This window comes from Podarcis raffonei, chromosome 14 (assembly GCF_027172205.1).
Source record: "Podarcis raffonei isolate rPodRaf1 chromosome 14, rPodRaf1.pri, whole genome shotgun sequence".
Lineage (NCBI taxonomy): Eukaryota > Metazoa > Chordata > Lepidosauria > Squamata > Lacertidae > Podarcis > Podarcis raffonei.
This window is the reverse complement of record NC_070615.1, coordinates 37,556,895-37,579,656: the sequence shown is the minus strand read 5'-3', so window position 1 is coordinate 37,579,656 and position 22,762 is coordinate 37,556,895. Positions and strand designations below refer to the sequence as shown.

The following is a 22,762-nucleotide window of genomic DNA, read 5'->3' as shown; positions in this document are numbered from 1 at the left end:
CATGCTAATGATGTGATCTTGGCTGGATTAGGCTGCTAGCAGACAGCCAATGAAGAATGATGATCAGAGAATATGAGGGCTTTGAAACTTTCAGCCTACTAAAGAGGGGAAGAAAGCCAAAAGGAAGGCAAAACTTTGATACTGACAGAGTTTTAAAAGGGGGGGGGATGTGTCTCCCTTAGTCTCCCCATGGCTGCTCCTTATAGAAAGATGTACAGAAAGTTGAATGTGATTATTCTGCGTAAAACGGTGAAACATGTCATGTTGTTGCATTCCTGCATACATCTTACCTCTCGTTGAGAAGCTTGCAAGCTGCGGGTCTGTTTGATGGCTTCTTCATAGCGTGGAGGGTCCTTTGCCTTGGTTACTGAATTGCTGAACAGAGATTGCTGCAAAATGTACTGTTGGGGTTGAGACTGGGAGGCCAGCTGTGTGAAACAATGGCAAACAGTCAGCAAATAATGGTGGCACCAGAAGGTTCTCAAACAGTGTTTCTAAGAAATCCACACCACCCTCCTTTAAAAACAATAATGTGCTAATTTAGCACCTTGTACATCATCTCCATTAATCTACTGGAAATGAAAAGTGCACATAAAGAACAACTTCCCTTTATATGGCTGCACAGTAAGTGTAGCCTATGGCATTTAGGATTGAATCTGACTAGGTCTCATATAGAGTACACCTGCTGAACACCAGCATTAGTTGTGCCCACTTATTTCTGAGTAGGATTAACTTTGGAGACAACCCTATCATTTAAATGTGGCCCCATCTGGTTTGGAAGTTGCCTTGAGATTTAAAAGTCCTCAGCTCAAAAAGAGAGGGTGCCTCCTTGTTTTTATGCCATGGTCCCAGTGCCTCAAATATGTTACTCTAGCTACCTTCTAGAGCATAGATATTCTAGGATAGGGGAACAAAGTATAAGCTATTACATCAAGCTGCGTCAAAGGCAGCTGCTATATCGAGAGACCAGAAACCTCCAGCTCCTGCTGTCCTTGAACTTTTTTTCATTCTGACTGGTTATTTTACGTCCTTTGTAACTAAGAAGCAGTGTCTGAGTTTGCTTCCCTGCTAATCCCTCCCGATCGCTTTTCCTTTTGTTTGGCATCTTTTAGATTGTAAGCCTAAAGGCAGGGACTGACATTCCTGGTCTTTGTAAGCTGTTTCAGTAACTTCTTTTTGGCTTAATGGCAAGATAATAAATGATTTAAATAAGTTAGTAACTGAATACATAAAATGAATATACCTTCTGAGGAGCACTGGGTCCATTTTGCACCAAGGGCACCTGGTTCCCTGAGTGAACAGTGGTATTTGCTGTCTGACTAAACAAAGGTCGCTGTAGAGTTGTCACAGACTGATTCTGATAGGAAAATACTGTATTTGGTGAGGTAGGAGGAAATATCTGTAAAGACAAAATGTATGTATGTAAAACTCATGCATGCCATTTTTTTTCAAGTAAAAGAAGCATGGTGTACAATAACAATCAAGCAGCTCCTAGTGTGGCCAACAATAATAACATTCAATCTTAAATTGAATAAAATACTCTAGTGCACAATATCACTGAAGTGGAGAAAGTACAAAGGCCTTCCTTAACAAGGCAGTTGTAGCCAACCTTTGGTGATGCCTGCCAGATGTTCCTGGCCTACAAATCCCATCAGCCCCAGTCAGCAAGACAAATTGTAAGGAAAGATGGGAGCTGTAGTTCAACAACTTCTGAAGGGCCCCATGTTGGCTAGTCCTGTCATGGAGGGATGGCCCTGTGGAGATATAAGTTCAGCAGGGTAGTGGAACACCAAGCAAGGAGTGCATTTTGGGCATTTCACACCCTGCTCTATTTGTGTTGGATGTAAGATTGCAGCCATAGGCTTTTTTTGTAGTAGTAATGTCCTAGTAGCTTCTCCTGCATACACTTCAGTAAAATGAATGAGGTGTGGTATTGCACGTTTCCTATTAAACAGAAGAAACTCAATGAAGTGCTACCAATGTCTCTCTAATGAACCACAAATGCACATCAACTGGGACAGAAATGTATGTATGCCTTATGTATGAAAATGTTAAGGCAGTTTAGAGAATTACCCATTGCTGTGTGATTTAATTTAGTATAGCAGTTTTCAGAAGACACAATAGCAGGTTGTAGTACATTTCACAACTGATTTTTTTTTAAAAAAACAACAACAACCCTGAAATCATTAAGTATTGCTGAGGATACCGTAGCAAAAATGACAAGATAATTAGAATAATGGAATGGTGTACATCACATTCATCAGTGCAAAATGACTTCCATTCAAGCATTTTGGTGATAATTATGCTAATATTTTTATATGAGGAAAAATTCTAACCTAAGAATCAGAGAAATGCAATAACAATTTATGAATCCCATTCAATGCTATATCCTACTTTAAGGAATATTACATATTTTAAGTTACGAAGCAGAAAAGTAAAGAGTTCCACTGACAGTATGCAGTCTATCTGTATTCATAATTCACCAACCTGTCTGTTTTGTGGGGTGTGACCAAGCACATGCTGTGGGGAAGCATTTTCTTTGGATGCTGAAGAGTGCATCTGTGGTACTTTCTGGGACAAAGCAGAAGGAGATACTTGTGCCATGGCTGGAATGCCAGACTGTGGCTGGGCCTACAGGAGAAAGAGTATGGCTTGATTTCACAGTACAGGACTCAGCTGGACTATATGCATAAAGAAAGAAACCCAGGGATGTTATAATGAATCTTTAAATGTTTGACATCAAGTCCTCCTGAAGTATCTAAACACAGTGCTAAGGAAGATGGTGGGTTCGCATGTTCACAGCCCATGAGCAGCAAATACTACTTTATGGACAGAAAGGTGTTATGACCACTGTGGCTTCAATTGGCTTGGCTTCTGTGATGTCACAGTGGGCCTTGAAAGCTGTGGAACAGAAAGCTGAAAGGAAAATTAAGCGCCGCATGGTAAATGCAACAACCACAACAACTCTTGTTAAGTTAAACCTTACTGTCCTGTTCTACATGAGAAAGAGTCAAGGTCGGTGTGGCTCTGTAAAGTGGTTTTGAAGCTTTTAGAGGGAAGAAGCAAATTATGCTTGCTGCTTGTATATGTGGTACGGTGTGTGTGTGTGTGTGTGTGTGTGTGTGTGTAATGCAATTATCTATTTCAGTTGCATCCCTCCTTCTTGACCTGACACAAGAGATGTATAAATATACCTAAAACTGAGCCAAACCACTGGCCCATCTGGCCTGGTACTGTCTGTGCTGATAAGTAGCAGCTCTCCAAGGTCTTCTACAAATGCATCTCTCATCCCACTTACTGGAGATCCTTTTAGATTACTTGAAAGGCGCACATCAAACCGGGAATGTGCTCTACCACTGAGCTATGCCTTCTTCCTTAAGATGACTAGATACATCTTTTAGAGATAAGGGAAACAATGAGTGAAGCCAAAATTATGCATTTTTTATTACACACTCACTTGAGAGGAGCATTCCAAGGTGTGCATGTAATCATTAACCCTGCTCTAGAAAAAATATGGGAAGGAGAGTGAGTTGGTCAATCCAAGTCTCTTTGAAATGAATTTTCTAACCGACATCACTCCCTGTTCTAGCGCCAGTTCACCAGGCACTTCTTGAGAAATCCCGAAAAGGTGTGCTGGTGCCACTTCCAGTTATACATATTGCAAGAAAGCGTCTTTTTCTTTCTTTCTCTTTTGAAAATCCCAGAATTTTTATATGTGGCACATTTTATGTCTTGCATTCATCTAGGCACATGAGATTTTCTCTTATTATGTTTTATGGCAAGCTGTTCACAAGAACAACTATTCTTATAGTAATAACAGAATGGATTATTAATATATTTCTGTCAGCCACTGTGTTGAAGCAGCAACTCACAGTAAATCCCCCTTGCACTGGTACCAGAGGCCTAACCCAGAGCTCTAATCTAATAACTGGTATGACTTTTTAATCCATTTACATTAGATCCTATGGGCAGTGCAGGATCCACATGCAATATACGTTTAAAGCACTATCGTACAGCTTTAAACAGTCATGACTTCCTCCAAAGAATCTTGGGTCTGAGAGTAGTCAGGAGTCCCCTATTCCCTTCAGAGAACTACATTTCCCAGAGTTCCATAGTGAAAGGAACTGGCTGTTAAACCAATCTGGGAATTGTAGCTCTGTGAGATGAACAGGGTTCCCCTGACGACCCTCAACATCCATAACAAACCACAATAGATAAAATAGTCACTGAAGTCACATGAAGAAAATTCCCCATGGCTATCAGATTATAAGTGACAATGACAAATAACTCAAAATGGAGGAACCTTTCATACCTGTACCTGGATACTGCCCACAGGTAGTTGCATTGAAGTGGCAGAATTTGGACCCTGGAGAGAGAGTGGCAGTAGCAGCTGTGCTGTTCCTTGTGCAGTAAGTAGAGCTTGAGGCTGGGCAACAACAGCAGTTTGTGGCTGTCTCTGCGAACTTACATAAAACTGAGATATGACATTTTGTGGTTCAGCTTTGGCCAAAGGTACCTCCTGTTTGATAACAATAGCCTTTTTGGCAACTAGGTTCTGGACATCCACTGATGCTGGCTGTCCTAAAGAATGGTTGGCTTCAGATACAGGTTGTTTTGCATCAGAGCAATCTGCTAAAGTGCCTTCCTCTTTGACATCATGACCGATATGCTTCTGATTCAAAGTCAGTGTCATATTAGCTGAGGCTTGGGGTTGCTGCTGCTGAACCCGCTTCTCAACTTCAAGTTGCATTTTCAGCACTTCCACAAGTTTCTGCTCTTGCTCCAGTTTTCTTTTGAGCTCTTCAATCTGCTTCTCTTTTTCTTGAAGCTTACGGTCCTTTTCTGCTGCATCAAGCTCCATGCCGAACATGCTTCCACTGCCGTGACTGTCCTCATTTGTGGTAGCTCGAAGAGGAGGTGATGCATTTGGGAACTGTAATGGAGACATCACGGTCATGATTTCCGTCAAAGTATCTGCCATGTTAGTGTCATCCGTGCTGAGACTGGACGGCTCTGAAGGAGACGGGGAAATGGGCAAAGGGGAGTTGATGCATTCCATAGGTGTTGATTTGCCGCCAGTTCCACCAGATGTTGTTTCTGAAGAAAAGCTGGAAACTGAGCTAGCTATTGGCTTGTTTAATGTAGCAACAGGGAATACGGCAGTTATTTCTCCAGGCTGGCTGGTACAATTAGTGGAAGGAGTAACTGCCGCTGTATGACTAGCATTGATAGAATTATTGTTAAGATCCTGATAGGGTTTCAAACGCTCAATAAGATCCATTTTAGTTCCAGACACTGGCAATCCTCTTATCTTGAGCTCCATTTTCAGTTCAGCTACCTGAGTTTTGTTTTGTTTTTAAAGGAAAAAAGAAGCATTTGTGAAAAAGAAGCCAACTGGTATCAGGATAACTCTGACAGATTGCTTTTTTTCTGCACACAGGAGATATTATGACTTATAGGGTGCCTAAAATTACTAAAGACAAGATAAATTAGGGAAGAAAGAAAAGTAAAAGGGGGAAAGGGTGACTTGGGAAAAGCCAAATTGAACACATGTGTCTTAAGAGGTGCTTGAATGAAAAAACAGATCAAGAAGAACATACAGTAGTAAGCTGCTTTATAATGAATGAGACCATTGGTCCATCTAGCTCAGTATCGCCTACATTGACTGGCAGCACCTCTACAGGATTTCAGGCAGGGAGTCTCTCCCAGCCCTACCTGGAGATGCCAGAGACTGTGCCTAGGGCCTCTTGCATACAAAGCTACAGCCCTTCCTCAAGAGAGAAATGTATAAGGTAGAAGGGCTTTCCAGTGATATGGAGCTGGAATGGAAAAGGCACTGGTAGGAACAGTGAGATTAATCTTAGGTTGACATAGAAGACTAGTACCTGCACAGTACATGTTCTGAGGTGGAGCATGAACTGAAGGAGCATTTAGAGATAGAAGAGAATATAGATATAGAGGAGAGAGATCAGGGAGACACGAAACGTTGAAGCGAAGGTGAGAAGTGAGGGGAAACCAATGAAAAGAACAATGTAAAGAAGTAGTAGGAGCTGGACAAAGAGTGGAAAAATATTAAACAAGGAGCAACAATGTGAAAGTGAAGTTCCTGGAAGCACAAAGTTTTCATGTCCACTGTGGTGCTTGATCACCTACCTCCATGTACATTCCCTTCCCTATGTGTGCCCAACTGAAAGCAACATTGCACTTAATGGGCAAGCCCGATGGCACCTTACAAAGTAACCTTTATTATTATTTTTAATATAAGCTGTTGTCAGGTGCAGTCAACTTTGCATGCATGAAGAATTATTAATAGGCAAGCACCTGAATTATAATTTACGACATTTTTTATCCTGTTTTTCTTCCAAGGAGCCTAGTTTAGCCACAGATGCTATCCTTCCTACTCCCATTCCTACACACTTATCTCCACAACCACCCAGAGAGGTAGGTTAGGGTGAGAGGTGGGGACTGGCCCAATGTCAGCATGTGAGCTTCATGACAAAACAGTGAACTGAACCCAGGTCTCTGCAATCCAAGCCTAGTAGCAATGCACAAGGTGAGTAAAGGGAGAAGGGTATGATTTGGGAACATTTGGGGTCCCATGAAAGCACTGCTATCATAAGAAGCAAACAAAAATCACTTCTGAAATGGTCACATGACACTTTTTTTTTACCTTTAAATCATCCAAGCTAGGAGGCAGGGGCCCAGGTTTTCTGTTGGAAATATTATTGTTCTGTCTCGGAGTGCTGGCTGCTGCAGAAGATGTGCTATTGCTCAAAGTATTCAGTGGTACATTCCCGGTGTTGCTCTGTTTGTCACTCACTGGCCTTTAAGAAAAAAAGGAATTAAAGCTTTCAACCATTTTCTCTATGACCTCATTGTAATATGCATTGCCTTGAATGTGAAGTGATTTTCCACTTAACTATGAAGTATCTTATATATGCTGCACAAGTCAGAGTATACCACTAGAAATGCAAAATGACCAAACCATTTGTTACTTTAAAATATATTTTATTCTGTTAGCATAACAATAGGGCCTTTGTTTAAAAATGCTGGAGGGAATTTGTATTGAAATAAAGTAAGAATTTGTAAAGCACTTTGTACTGCTTCCTCATTGGCTCAGCTGAAATGTGAATCCAGACAATTCACATTTCGTGGAGTGGGTGGTACATGAAAATTGGCCTTGATCTTCCCAGAAAAGGGGAATCTATCAGGATAATAACTTCAGTAAATATATCAGAGAAGCAGGAAGCCTATCTTTTGACACTAAAATAGATATCCTTGAGAATGCCTGCAGTGGCATTTAATACATACTTATACAATACATGTTTAATATGAAATGCTATGTGCATAAGAGACAGACAGCCCTTTGTCTCTGATGGTAAGGGCTGGAAGCCCCATTTCTATGGGTGTCTGCAAAGGCCTGTTGCCTGCAACAGTGCTAGCTCCAGATTAACAGGCATAGCCTACACTTCGGAAGCATCATCTGGGCTAAACAAAATTTGATGTTAATTGCGCCCATGCAATTAGCAGACATAGTTTTTTCTCACAATAACAATGGGAAAGACTGAACAGCCTCAGCGCTGTGGGAGATGGGGAAAAGAATTTTAACTCCTCTACCCCTGTCATGGGAACAACAACAACAACACCACTGCCTCTTCACAGGTTCAATATGCATTTCCGTGGAAGCTCCTTTTGGCCATAACACAGACAGCAGCTTTCAACAGGCAATTTTATCTGCACTGTAGCAGAGAGAGAGAAAGAAAGAGTAATCTCCCCCGTCCCCATAGTCTGAAGGCTGCTACATACATTGCAGAAAGCACACATTATTGTAAACACACAATTAATGCTCCATCTAGTTTAGTCCTTAGTCTGTTTGGATAACGGGATTTGGCACCTCATTTGGGGTGAAGGTCAAGGAGCTGTTCCTATGTGACCAGAACTTTGCTTTATACCATTATGTGTCCACTCTGCCTTTGCTATCCTATATACATCTGATGTGCAAGGCTTTAAATAGTACTGTTGTCCTGGACTCAATTGCTGCAATGTTCTATGGTTGGGGGTTGTTGATGCATCCATTTTTGCCTAGCATAGCAGATCATATGATTGGGCTTTATGTTCTCTCTCTCTCTTTAACCAGACAAAACAAGTTTGGTGTGTATGTGTGTGTGGGTTTTTTTAAGAGGATGGCAACCCCTGCCTATCAAACTAGGTTTCCTTTGCTTCAAAAACCTTCAGAAGAAATAGAAGTAAGACAAGTCCTGTGTTCCTCAATTCCCTTGTTTCCAACAGAATTCTTCTGTAGTTCAGAAACCTACTCTCTCCCCAAAACTGACTGCAAGCCCCAAAACACCAAAGCAAGCATAGCAGTTGCTATGTCTCCCTATTAAATACCATCCCCTCTCCCACACAGGGGGGAAAACTGACAAAGCTTCACATACTTGAGTGGTGCAGGAAGAATCGTCTGGTAGTTGTAGTGCTGCTGCTGTTGGCTCAGGATCTGCAGTTGCAAAAAAAGCTGTTGTTCTTGCAGCAAGCGAGCATAGTTGGAGTCCATCTGTGGCTCATTCTTCTCACCCTTCTGATCAGGTGGAATGTACTGATGGTACTTCAGTTTCTTCACTCTGGGCTTTGGCTCTTTGCTTTTCTTGCTCCGAGGTTTGTCACTTGGGTTCTTGGGGTGGGGTTGCTATTCATAGATAGACAACATAAACAATGAGTTGGAGCCAAAGGTTCCCTTCTGCTCATGGAAGGGATATTTTACACCATGCAATAGAATGCCATGTAAGAACAGTGCAGCTAAACCCAAAGATGTCATTCTGCATAAGTACACATAGTGATTTCCCTTTTGCTTATGGCTCTTTGTATCCAAAGAAGCCAAGAGCACTTGCTTAGGTTTATATGAAAACCAGTGCTTGTGATTTGTTTCTCTCCAAACAAAAATGAGGGGTGGAGCAGGAGCGATTTTAGCAGTGAACACTAGGATGTTGGCTTGTCCATTCAGTGTTGAATTTAAACAACACTGAATGCAAGTCGGCTTAGCGTGCACTCCCAAAGGTTCCTTTGCAATGGAATTTACAGTTGGCACTGTTTAAATTCAGCACTGAATACAAGCCCCACTGCTTTCCAGTGGGATCGAATATACCAGAACATTAAAGGTTGTCTAATTCAGAGAACTGTACAGAGCAGGGGTGGGGAGCTTGTCCCCTTTTGGAGGTTGCAGAACTGTAACTCCCATCATTTCCAGCTATTAGCTGTGCTAGCTAGGGCTGGTGGGAGATCAACAGAATCCAGAGGTTGACAGGTTCTCCATCCTTAGCACAATAGATAGGCAGAAGGATAGGCAAAGGGATTTAGGGGTTCATAACAGTCATTGTGCATGTTGTGCTTCTCTTCTTGCATTATTTGCTGTGATTCTCTTGTTGCATTGTTTCTATTTAGATACCAATGACAGATACTGCATCTACTGTACGAGAGTAAAGCTAGAAAAAGTTCAGAAAGGGCAGTGAAAATGAGGGTGGAGAAACTTCCCTATGAGGAAAGGTTACAATATCTGGGACTTCTTAGTTGAAAGAAAAGGTGAGTAAGGGGTCATTAGGATAGAGATGTATATTATGCATGATTTGGAGAAAATAGGTTTCCCTCTCTCAAATGGTGATGGCCATGAACGTGGCTGGCTTTAAAAGAAAATTAGACACGTTCGCATCACCTTGGCTGGTTTTCATGAACCTCTGAAGGATGCTTCAAATGTGTCAATTAGCAATTTGAATGTGCAGACTGTCCTCCTAGTCTGTAATAATTTGTAGCTTTGGAACAAATAATCATGAATGAATGAGAACAGAAAGCAAATGTAACAGTCAACTTTTTTTTTTTGTTGGGCTGCAGGCCATGTTTATAAACAAAAACGGCAGATCACAGTCCAGTATTATAGTTACAGGAACTTTATTAAGGAAATTCTTCACAACCACTGCAACAAACTGACTTGGCTTCAATCAAGAATTAAAAAACAACTATAGCACAGATTCACTAATCAAAAACACTAGTCTCCTATTTATGCTAACCATATCCAAAAGTCCCCTCCCCAAGTCTTCCACATTTGAAACCATATGTCCACATGTTTCATATGTCCACAGAGGCTCCCATACACATTTGAACTTCCGTATCTGCCAGCTGCATTTCGGAACTAGCACTTGGAGTGGAGAAAATGGGGACTCCCATTACACATGCAACACATTCCCTGCACCAAGTTCCATCTGCTCACAACCATGCAAAGTTCTGACTTGTCCTCAATAACTGCCAGTGTATATTGGTAGCATCTTCCAGATACCCTTTGCAGGTTCAGTTCGCTTAAAACCCATGCTGTTAACTATTTTGCTAAGCAAACTCTCCAAAGTCTAGCAAACTTAGATTGTTCCAGTCTGTGGCTTCCTAAATGCTAGGGGTGAGCAGTAAGTGTTGGTGGAAATGTGATGCAGAGGCAGCATTGGCTAGTATTTGTTCGGCCACAAATATTGGCATATCCGACTATCCTACTCTCCAATAATTACCTGTCCCTTCTTAGGGACAGTTGCCTCACAAGGCAGAGATCTGTTGCATTACACAGCTTTAGGTGATACTTGATCTTTAAAATCTAACCACTGCAGGAAAAGCTGGGTTAGCTTACAGGTGACATCACCACTGGGTCTATTTGACTGAGGGAAATGCCTTATAAAACAATTTTATAGAAACTGGCAGAGGGTTGTCCTTGCCTGCAATCCTCTGAAGGCCACTAATCCAGCTGGCATAATAATAAACCTTGGAGATAGCAAAACTAAATCTGTATTGACACTGAAATGCAAGGCTTTGTGCGTAGGTGTGTGTGTGTTTCAAGGAAGGATGAACATCCCTTGCCAACATCCTACTTTCTCCCACATCATCTCAGAAAATGCAGTGTCGGGAACACAACACTTGCAAAAAAACCCACCACCATAAGTCCAACTACAAATAACTGTTCAGTGAATGTTGGAAATTGCATACATTTTTACATCACTTATTTTCCTTCAGAAGTACCTTCTACTTTAACGTATAGAACTGGATTCTGGCAAAAATGTGATGCTTAAAATTAACATATCAGCCAAATAACAACTTGACCTTGATTTGTGCTCTTCTGTGATGGCTTCAGTGGCACCTGTACTTATACAAAGTTATCTTTACTTATGCTGTTTCATTTTTCAAATGTCTGTCTTGCAAGATCCATAATACTAGTACAGGAATCTGGCAATATTTCTCACCTCTCCTGTTGTGAGATTTTTCTTTGTTAGTAGAGTAAATAAACCAAACAAATCAAGCATGACTGTTTTCTCATACCTTTATTAGTGTTGGCCCACTGCTGAGTTTTGTTGCCAACACGGTATTTGGGGTAAGAGAAGCAGCAGCTGCAGAGCGTGTAGTGTGCTGATCAGTGACAGGCGGCTTCAGAAATTCAGGTAGTGATGGTGTTAATGTGGGATACTGCTAATAAAGAAAACAAAACAAAATGAGTAACTACTGCCCAAACATTTTTTCAACATTGGCATTGGCTTTTCTAAAAGAATTTACATCACACATATTCCCCAAAAGAACTAGAGCCACAAAATTCTCCAAAATTTCTCAAGAAGAGCAACCAAAGGAAAGTCTTACTCTAGATACATTTATGTCTCAAGAGTCGCCAGTAGAATTTTGAAAAATCAGTAAAATATTTTTTTAAGGGGCCTGTAGAATTAAACATCCCCCCCAAAAGGTTTGTGTCTTTCCTTTGCTACTGAAAGTATCCAAATTTGTCAGAAAAAGTCACTGGAAATAGCATGTCAGAGAGAGTAAATTCACGCTAAAGGTTGAGAACATTTTGTTGAGTGTGGCCAGGGTTTCCCTCCACACTCAGGGTCTGGTTCCTCCAATCTATCCCACTGCTGCCAAGTTTTCTCTAAGTCAAAGCACTACGACTGCTGAAAACAATGTTCCCAGCACTCACCAGCTGCAAGCATACTGGCTGCATGAATTACATTTTAATTTGGCAAAATTAAACAAAAAAATTAAGCCTACAAAAGTGCATTTAACAAATATTTGGAACGTTATTAATGACAATTTGTCATTTCTTCTCCTTGTGCATTCAGGCAGTGACTGTCAATAGAAGTGGAGTCAAAACGAAATCATTGAAAAAAGGGAGGAATCAGAATGCTTGGGGAAACCCCTAGAACATTATTTGCAGAACTACAAATAATGATTTTGATGATGATCATGATGATGGAGTTGACCGCCCCCCCACCCAAAGAAACACAGCCCTATAAGGATTGTGCAAGCTCATTAGTCACAGACATAGTATCAGTTGAAAAAAGGGAAAACATGGAAAAAGGAGAAGAGAGGTGGAAGGGGATGGAATGGCCTGCTGGAGGAGGCAATGGCTGGCTGGCTGGCTGGCTGGCTGGCAGGCATTCTGAACAAAATTCCTGTTAGAGAGGCAAGGATATACAGATCTGATTTGCTAAGCCAAACCATGACTTAGTGCAAAGGAGAAAACATGTGTTCGCAGAGTGAAGACTACAGCCACTGTGCTCTTGCCCTGGTCCTGATGGCCTTTGGTTACATAATAAAGATTTGGATTACTTAAAATGGGAATCATTGTCCTCTCTATTTTGGAACCATGTTTGCTTGTTTTTTCTCTGGGAGAAGGACAAGTTTGTTAAAAAAATAACAACAACAACTTTGGATGCCGGACAGCATTCTGAATCAAGATAGCACATCCAAGCATCACTCTGGCATGATTTTGCTCTTTTTTGGCATGTTGGGTCCACTACTTTTGACACCTCTGAAAATTTCATCATACCATTTGGCAGGTCTTCACAAATTTTGGTGTGACAGTTCTAACCTGTGCCAATCTGGATAGCTTTGAAGGTTTTGCTGCCCAATTTGGCAGGATGGCATCAACCTGCACAAATGTGGATGCCTCTGGAAATATCATCACCAGTCTTCATCTATGTTTGGATGCCAGGCACCATTTTGAATCAAGATGGTGGGCCAAACTAACCATAATTAAATAATAGCTCCACAACATTTTATTATCATTATTCAGTGCCAGTTCAGCTTCTTCCCCAGGTCAGGTTGGAGTCCTGAGTTGGTGTGTGTGTGTGTATGTGTGTGTACACAACCCCCAAACCCACAAATTACACTATCCATTTAAAAATTACAATATATTTTAATGTCTTCAAATTCCTGGGCAGCACTGGGCATTTCGTGTGTGTGTGTGTGTGTGTGTGTGTGTGAGAGAGAGAGAGAGAGAGAGAGAGAGAGAGAGAGAGAGAGAGACAGAGAGAGAGAAATGTGGAGAAAGCAGTAAGGGGAAAATTTAGATCAAGGCTGCTTTGCTCCAATATTTAAAAGTAATTACACTGCTTAAATCATATACAAATGATAAAGGATATGAAATTCTTCATATCTCGTGTAAAGATAAACTGGACACTATAACGGAGATGTGTGCAAGAGTTTCCCAGTGCCTCCCCCTATAAGCTATTTTGCTGCTCAAAGTCAACCCCTGCCCCAAGCTGCTATATCCCTATCTTTTCCCCAATGGGTAGAAGAGAACTAAGCAGCCCCTGTCTGTAAAATTCCTCCATTTAAACTGCCATCCATCTGCAATTGCTTGTAATTAAAATCCAATTATTCATACATAGTTACATGAATCTATTGTGTAATATCTGGTCTGGTCTCAAGGGAGCATGGTAAAGATTGGATTTAGCAATTTTACACAAAAATCGTTAACCACAAGAGAAAACCTCTGCAAGAAAAACCTACAATTTCCAGCACTGAAATACTTTAAATTACAAGTGTTTCTCAATGGAACTAAATGAATAAAAGTGTTCTTAAATGTTACTTCAAAACTAGTTGGGAAGAGCACGATAGCAAGGAACACCTTGTGTTGTGCAATCACTTCTTCATCCTGCTTTTAGTTTTTAAAAGGAAAAGAATCTAATTTATTTTTGTACTAACAGTAACGAAAAGAAATTTATGTTCTTGGCTAACTATTTGATTGCACATATGAAGAAATGTTAAATATCTAGACCATGAAGAGAGAAGAAACAGCTATGACACCACAGACAGATATTTCCAGCAAATCTGAGTAATAATAATAATAATAATAATAAGGGAGATTTTTCAGCCCAAGTACAACTGTAAAAAGGAGAAGAGAATTCATTTCCAGTCAAAATGATCTTCCACGTCACATTTTAAAGACACTGCATCTAAAAATAAATATGCTACGGCCGTGATGTGTGGATAGTTAACAGATACTTATTTAACAGATTTCCTGGCCACAGTGCTGTGTGTATTTATTCTAGATGAATCAAAAAGGTCCAGCACTTTCATCTATAGACATCAAGATATCACAGGGTCAACCTTTTTGAGCTCCCCAGCTACACTCTCCAAAAAGATCCTACCACCACCACATACAATAACCAAGCTGGGTGTGTGTGTGTGTGTGTGTGTGTGTGTGTGTGTGTGTGGAGTCTTTTATTAAAGCCAACAGAAGGCTTCTTCCAAGCCAATTTGCAGCAGGGGGAGATTTCAAGGGGTTGATCACGGCTGAAGAGGAGAGAGTTAACACTCCCCACTGCAATCCCTTCATTGCCATTAAGTTTGGGAGGAAAAAGAAAGTATGCAAAGGAAGCCACTATATTTAAGTTTTATGGAAAATATACGGATTCCGGGGGTTTTCTTGGCACAGAAATCCCTGACTATTATGCATGTTGGAGCTCATATTGAAGAACGACAGGGAAGACTTTCTACCGCTTTTCAGAGCAGAGTTTGATACCTACCTGCTGAGCATATGCATCTAACAAAAATGGACAGACTTGCTTGAAGTAATGACCATTTTCTACCCACCAAAACTTCAGGGTTTTCATAAAACACAACAGACATTTATCAAATAGAGAAAGAATATCTTAAGAATGCTTGGTTAACAGCAAAATATGACAATAACTAAGGTTATGGAATGGAATAAAGACACTTTACCTGATTAGTAGCGGGGGTTGGCAAGACTGGAGATGGTGCCTCTCTTGTTTTGGGCTCACCAGGGGATGCTGCCGAGCCCTGGGATTCCTGACTAGCAGGCTGATCTGGAGATAAAGCATCACTGCTGTCTTCATCAAAGGATTCATCCAATCCTTGAGGATAGTTCTCCTGACCAACCGCTAAAATGAAAGGGGGGGTGAGAAATCACCTTTTAATGCCATGATAATGAAGAAACAATATACTTGTTATTTTTGACATGTATCCAGCACTCATTCTGTGAAGACCTATGGACATTTCACAAGTAACAGACCTTCTTGTATGAAGGTCTTCTTTGTGTGAGTTTGGGCCAAACTAAACAAAGTAGCGTTGGACACTTGTTTTCATCATATGTCTACTCCAGTTCCACATAAAACGGGTGGAGATTTTAATAGTACAAGAGTGCATGGCAGAGAGGTGCTAAACTTTCCTTGGTTCCATGTTTTAATGAGGATAATCTGTATTCTCCAGGTAATCTTCTTCATTTCTGACTCAGTATTGAGGTCAAGAAAATAAAGAAAGTGCCTGGAGCAACAAACTGTGTAGAAGCAAGGTATGGGGGCATTTGGCTCCCCTCTTCCATGTCCTCCGTCTCCTCCTTTATATGAGAGAACAGGGCAGGCCAGGAACAATGGCCCTGTTGTGTCTAGTTTGGCTGCATTTTTTCCTATTTTTTTCCTAATTACTACTGAGAAATTTGATTTACACTGCACATTCTGTGCAACTATTCCATAAAACAAAACATGCTTTATGCCGTAAGTTAAATATTAAGCGGAACAAAACTGAGAGGGTAATAAGAAAGACTAACCTGATTAAATGAATGTGTTCTAGGAAAAGCGGGGTGGGGGAGAACCTCTCCTGTAGCTGAGGATGAGGACAAAGCAGTACTCTTGAAGGCAGTAACTGGCTTACTTATTAGCATATTGAAGAAAGATTCAAAAATCAGGGTAGTGGAGAATGTCATGTGTACCTTGAAAAAGCAAGCTCATTTTCTTTCAAGTGCAAGTGTGAGTGTGACATAATCTGAATGACATATGTATGTGGAATTTGGGGCTCAAATGTGCACTGACTGCAGGTCCACAGTTCCACAAAACAGACATTTAAATATGCTCTTAGGATTCCTTTAATATACTGCTATTTTCCCCATTAGTTTTAAAATAGAACAATCCCTGGCCTGGTGTCAGTATCCTGTTCCACAAAATGAACAAGGGGCAAATGGTAGCATTGCTGTGAGACATAACTACATCTATGTGTTTTGCTTTTGGGGGGAAAGTATAAGGGAAACATGTGTTTCAGATCTGGAGAGGAGTGCAGAGTATTTAGTATTTTTTAAAAATGAGGTGGTGTAAGAAATGCTTCTCAAAATTTTAAAGGACACAAAATGGCTTGGATATCATGGAAAGGAGTTGTGCCACTAGTGACCTCACTAATGACATCATAGGTACTATCCAATGAGTGTCAGATATACAGCACCTCCAACTGTAAGGGACACAGAGAAAGAAAAGCGAACAAAAAATCCCCCACAAAGGAAGCAGATGACACTGAAAGACAAATCTTTATCAATTAATCGTCGCCTTTGCAAAAAAAATAAGATGCTTTGCATTTCCGTTGATGACAACCACACCACCAGCAGAACAAACATATAAATAAATATGTGAGTCATAACACAGGTATTTATACTCACAGAAATAAATTATGATAGCCATAGCGATTAATGATAAATTAACATGTGCTAAGATGGGAAATATGCAGGAGAAATGATTTTGAGGGAGGTATTTGTAGAATTTATACTGTTAAAATGGAAAGGGTCAAACCATCGCAAGAGGTGTTAAAATTTTGAGAGGTTGGATAGTTAGAATAGAATGGAATGGGGGTGGGGCACACATTTTTATTTTTAATTGATTATTATTATTTAAAATAAATAAATTATGATTAAAAATGCATTTTGAGGGAAACCATCTGGCTCTTCTAAAACAAAAGACAAATGCACCTTTTTAAATGTATATTTTCAAAACCTCATAACTTGGAAGGTCCTTTAAGGCTCAGGTTTTCACCTCTCATTCTTTTCTGCATCAATAGACCATGTCCACCGCCGAGGGCCTTCTGGCGGTTCCCTCACTGCGAGAAGTGAGGTTACAGGGAACCAGACAGAGGGCCTTCTCGGTAGTGGCGCCTGCCCTGTGGAACATCCTCCCATCAGATGTCGAGGAAAAAAGCAACTATCTTACTTTTAAAAGACATCTGAAGGCAGCCCTGTTTAGGGAAGTTTTTAATGTTTAATACTGTACTGTGTTTTTAATATTTGGTTGGGAGCTGCCCAGAGTGGCTGGGGAAACCCAGCCAGGTGGGCGGGGTATAAATAATAAATGATGATGATTATGATGTCACAGCTTCCCTACTTGCCTATAATTGCTTCTTTGACACTGGAGTCTACAGGAAGGATGTTTTTTTCTACAAGTTCCATAGGACCAGGCCTCTGAGCAATCTTTTCATTCAGATCATCTGCCAATCGTGCTCTTTTCAGTTTCATCTGAGTTGCTTGTAGAGAGGGTTCCGCAAAGGTCTCTGGAAGAAAGGGGACACATTTTAAAAAGAACTAGACAATTTCCAACTCCTTTTTATGAACATTGGTTTTGATTTTAATTTTACAATGATATTTTCAACATCTAGATCACATTATTCATGCATTTCTAGAGAGCATTTGCTGACCATTTTAAATGGCTATCACAGTTCACCACAAGCTATGCATTTCTGGCACTGTACAATCTTTGCAGCTACATTTGTGTTTGAAGCAGAAATCAAAGTATATATTTCTGAAACAAGCAGATAAATATTCTTTATTAAGAGGTCTAGAAAACCACTTCACAGTTAATGTCCCTAATATCCACTTTACCTTAAATCAAAGAATGCTAAATATATAAATCGAGTAAATTAGATTTTATCAACACATATTTATAATTAGTTTTTCAAGGAAGATTCATTGGCTTTGTCTAAAGGTTTGGAATATATTCAAGTTCTGAAGCCAAATTGAGCGTTTTAAAATGTTCAGCCAGAAAATATGACATCAGGGTCCTCACCTTCAAGAATGTGCATTCTGACCAACTCTGATCTATCAGGTCTACTGCGTATCTTGTGCTTCAGAAAATTTTCAGTCTGAAGGAAAAAATGCATGAACATTAAATATACCACATTTACTGGCAATTCACCCAAAACAGTTCACTTTAAGGAAACATTTTTGGGAAATGGCTTTCAGAGTACATGTCTTTATTGCAGTCCTGAACGGCTGTCATTGAAGGAAATTATTAAAATTCTTTGGTCACAGAAAAAAAGTAACCATCTGAGAATGTTTTGCAAGATGTTGCCTTACATCGGAAGATTATGTTTTATGTTTATTATTAAATCATTTAGAGAATACTACAGAACATCAGGTTCTTGGCAACTCACACAATAAGGGATAAAATGCAGACTTCTCCCCTTCACATTTTACAATCCAAGATCCAACTCATACAAATTTACTCTTTGTAGATGACGTATTTCAAACCTATTCCTCTACATAGTGACGCTAGTGAACAAAATGTGGTATAAATCTAATTTAGGATTCCTAGCAAGTCAGCAGTTACAACCACCAGACTTTATGGTGTTTTTGAACTGTTTGATTTTTTAAAATACAATAATGACTTCCCAATAGTGCAGTTTGCCCATTTTTAAGGCCACTTCTATTGAGCAGATTAAATGTGAATACGCAAAACACTTACCACAGGAAATACAAGTCAGCATTTCCCCCTGAATGTCATTAAGCAGCACTGAGTTTAAGCTGTTCTAAGATTGAGTCCTATATTGCATTACAATGAAACACACTGGCACCTATCATGGTAAACCATAAACCATGGCTTACTGTGAATGAGCAGTGTACTAATGCTCATTTTGTTGGGCCAGGAGTAACAAATCATGAGCCTTGGCTTAGAGGGACATGCAAATCAGTGCTCTGGGTTTGCTTCTACCAGACAAACCACAATTTGTAAGCCAAGAACAACCCTTGGCTTTACATCATTGTGGTTTGTTTGGGCAGAAAATGAATCTCGGCTGGGATTATCTACTGTAAATCTATATTCAGTGGAAGATGAGGGTGACTGGGGAAAGGGCTGAAGGATATTATAAGTATTCATACTGTTGCCTGTTTTTGGCTTGTTTGTATTAGTTACTGTAGGACTTTAAATTTCATTAAAAATGACCCAAAATTTAGTTCCAGAGATTATAATCTAGTTTTGTTTCATCTTGTTTCACATATCTTGCATATCTCACCCTTTCCAAATGCAAATATATGTGAAGAATGAAGCAACACGTTTAAACTTGATTCCTTACCCTGGCTCTTTCCAAGCTCTTTATCTGCTCATGGAATGCAGCTGGGCTCTTCAAAGCTACAATGGAGAAGTAAAAGACTGACATGAAACTATCAGAACATACTGTTAAAGACAGATACTTTATACTCCTTGATACTTGTTTCTACTAACTAACATTGAATGCACTCTGTCCACAGTATATGGCCTCCTCTTTGTTGCCCTCCCCCACCTGTCATAATGACGAGCTTTTTGTTAGTAATAATAAAACCTACATCGACCAATAAGTTCAATGAACATCATTAATATTGAGTGGGTTCTAAAGGACCATGAGCAGAAAAATGAGGTGCTTGCATTAATTTCCCTCTATATACCAGTAAGTATTAGAGAATGAGGTGACAATTGTGTAGAAACGGCAAACAGAAACCAAATATATGTGTATGGAGAACAATAGGTTGGTTCAGGTGTCTGCCTTACATCAACAAAAATAATGTTCATGCACTCTCATTATTCTCCCATTTCCCTTGCATTACTCTTCCCCATCCCTGCCAAAAGGGACTCACAGTTAGCACTGATTAGCTGACTGGCAACCTCACTTTCGCCAGGGATTGGTTGTACTCAGGAGTTCCCAAACAGCATAATTTGGCCTGCTTCCTCCACATGCATATGAAGTTGAGCAGCCACCACCTTCTCAAGCATCTTGTTGAAAGGGGAATCTTTGTAACTGGGTGGTACTTGATGCAAACCTCTAGAATCCAGGGAGATCTCTTGAGGAGAGGGTGCACTACTGCCACCTCAAATGCAGAAGGCATTACCTACTCCTGCAATGAAGAATTAAATACCCTCTGGGCTTGCTCATTCAATACCCCAGTTGGACAAGGATTAAACCTGCATGTGATAGACATCTTCAAGTATCCTCAAGCATCTTGTTTTGCATCATCAGGCCCTGATATCTGAAACTGATACCAAACATCCAGGCTTGAGGGGGATCTAAACACCTCCTCCAGAGCTGTATTATCAATGGCATCAAATAACTTTGCTCTAAAATGCCTTGCAAACTTGTCATAGCAGGCTTCTGAGGGTTCCAAGCCATTTCCACAGGGCAAGATCTTAACTCATTCATCACAGAAAACTGTGGATGGATGGATGAATACTGGAGGATGCAATGGGGGCAGAAGTAAGCTTTCTTTGCTGATATCACCAACACCACATGGTGGGCTAGATTACATGCCTTTATCATCAGTTGTCTTGGTTATGAGACTTATGTCACTTGCACTCAAAGTGTCATCCACCCAGCCTACGCTGATATTGTACCAAGTACCATGGGGACAAACTGAGTGAAATCTGTCTCACCTACCACAGACACTCACATCATGGTACTGCATGCCAAGTCAGCTCCTTCACCCAAAATCAAATTGTAAATAAGGAATGGCAATGACCAACCTGGCATACAGCAACAGCACTACCAGCCTGGAGGACAGGTTGGTAGAACAGAAAAGGTCACAGACCACAATTAACTGCTTGCTATTATCTTCTCTTCATCCACCTATGCTGCATCCCACTTTGCCACTGAATATCCGGATTGGGGCATCTCTTTCCCCCCGCCTCACCCACCTCTTTCTCCACCCAAACACATAAACTATCCAATTCACAAACACACAAATGAAGGAAAAGTTTAGAAGAAGACATAAATAGGAACAAACTCCATGGAAAGCAAGCACTCTCAAAATTTGTCACAAGATAGCAAAGCTAAAATAAAACAATTAGCAGCAAACAAAGTGCATATGATGTTTCTAAAAATGCACACAAAAAGCCCATTTCCTACACACCCTAAGAGGCTTATATCTTTAAGGTTTATTGAAAGTGCAATGGAAACAGACCCAAGCAGTCTACTAAAAAGTGCAACCCAGACGCTTGCCTTCGGCCACCTCTTCCCAAACCGCCACTCAGCAACCTTACAAAACCAGCCCCTCGTTTTAGCTTCTCACACCAAAAACCCACCCAGCTCCACATGATTAGGTTTTCCATCGTAACTTCCACATGTGTTACGCAGCTTTCTCATGTGGAAGGTATCTTTGGGTTCTGACCAACTGAATCATGTTTTAGAAATAGTCTATATCTCCAAGCAATAAAGGTTTTTTAGTTGCTTCTGAAGCAGTAATTCTAAATTGACATACAGACATCCTAATATTAGCTACTACAGAGACACGTGACAATAAATCATTTTATTATTCATTGAATTTCTAATTAATCCATAATACTTCAATGAAGTATAGTATTGGTTTTAAACAAAAATCTGTATTTTCCCCAGTTTTTTTTCTAAACTTAAAAATGGTAGACAAATTCCACAAAGGTGAAATATTTTGTGTGTGTGTGTGTCTGAGAAAGAAAAAGACAGTGAAAGCACATAATTTTGATTATCCCTTTGTTTTCTGGGGGGCATAAATGTTATTGGTTATTTCCTTTTGTCTTCAGCAAGAAGTCTGAGAATTCAGTGCTGCACAAGCTGCAAAAAATAAAATTAGTCTTACGTGGCATGATTCCCTGATCCACCAGCTGTTCTCTTGTCCGCCTTTGCTGTAGCCTTAGCTGAAGTACTGGCAACAGAAAAAAGGGAATAATTATTTGACAATCAGGAACGCAGTTTTACGAGTAGCTAAGTACAATGGGTGCAATCCAGAGAAAGTTAGAGGAATACATAATTCTCACTAAATTAATCGGACTTAAGCCCTACAGCTTAATGTTTCATTATGACCCCTTGTTTTCCATAGGATTTAGGTGTATCAACACAGACAGAATATGCTCCTTTCCACAGTGGAGTGGCACAGGCATTTTAACTTGAACTCATGTATTATTATATTGGATTGTGTTTTGATGGTAGTGGAATATTGCCAAGACACTAGGCAAATTATCTGCAGAAGATTTCTCTTTGTAAATGTCCATATCTACAATCAATTCCCTAGGAGCTGGTGCTGTTAGTACAGGGAAGTCCCCAGATCAAATCTCACCCAACGTACTAAATGATTTAAGGGACGGCACTATTCTTTTAGCCCCGCATCTACAATACAGGGATTATAACACTAGTCTGTCAGGTCTGTTGAAATGATTACTAAAATGAAGTGTAAGGAGTGATTTTAACACTTAATACAAATTGGGCTGGGATCAGACTTTACCCCAGTCCACCACAATCATCTCACTCTCTATCCTACTCTTTTCCAGTGTCCTCAGTCATCCATACAGTAACATTTAATTAGAACCTACTAGCATGAAGTCCTATGTGAATAATCCCAAAGCATAGTTCTACCCCAGATCAAATCCAGGAATCATCCATGTGCAGGATTGTGCAGACTGGTTTTCACACACAGTGGCCC

General features: G+C 40.3%; 1 protein-coding gene across 5 annotated transcripts in view; it reads right to left on the bottom strand.

The window, feature by feature from the left end:
• MRTFB (myocardin related transcription factor B) overlaps positions 1 to 22,762 on the bottom strand; it is a 91,990-nt gene that overhangs the window by 6,230 nt on the left and 62,998 nt on the right. For all 5 annotated transcript variants that reach the window (XM_053365914.1, XM_053365916.1, XM_053365915.1 and 2 more), the window contains 12 exons: positions 21,923 to 21,988; positions 19,417 to 19,472; positions 18,132 to 18,207; positions 17,458 to 17,619; positions 15,019 to 15,197; positions 11,344 to 11,487; positions 8,439 to 8,686; positions 6,671 to 6,824; positions 4,313 to 5,338; positions 2,488 to 2,631; positions 1,244 to 1,399; positions 291 to 428 (listed from right to left, as the gene is read on the bottom strand). In XM_053365914.1, the coding sequence (XP_053221889.1) occupies positions 291 to 428; positions 1,244 to 1,399; positions 2,488 to 2,631; positions 4,313 to 5,338; positions 6,671 to 6,824; positions 8,439 to 8,686; positions 11,344 to 11,487; positions 15,019 to 15,197; positions 17,458 to 17,619; positions 18,132 to 18,207; positions 19,417 to 19,472; positions 21,923 to 21,988 (2,549 nt within the window). The remainder of the gene's footprint in view (positions 1 to 290; positions 429 to 1,243; positions 1,400 to 2,487; positions 2,632 to 4,312; positions 5,339 to 6,670; positions 6,825 to 8,438; positions 8,687 to 11,343; positions 11,488 to 15,018; positions 15,198 to 17,457; positions 17,620 to 18,131; positions 18,208 to 19,416; positions 19,473 to 21,922; positions 21,989 to 22,762) is intronic.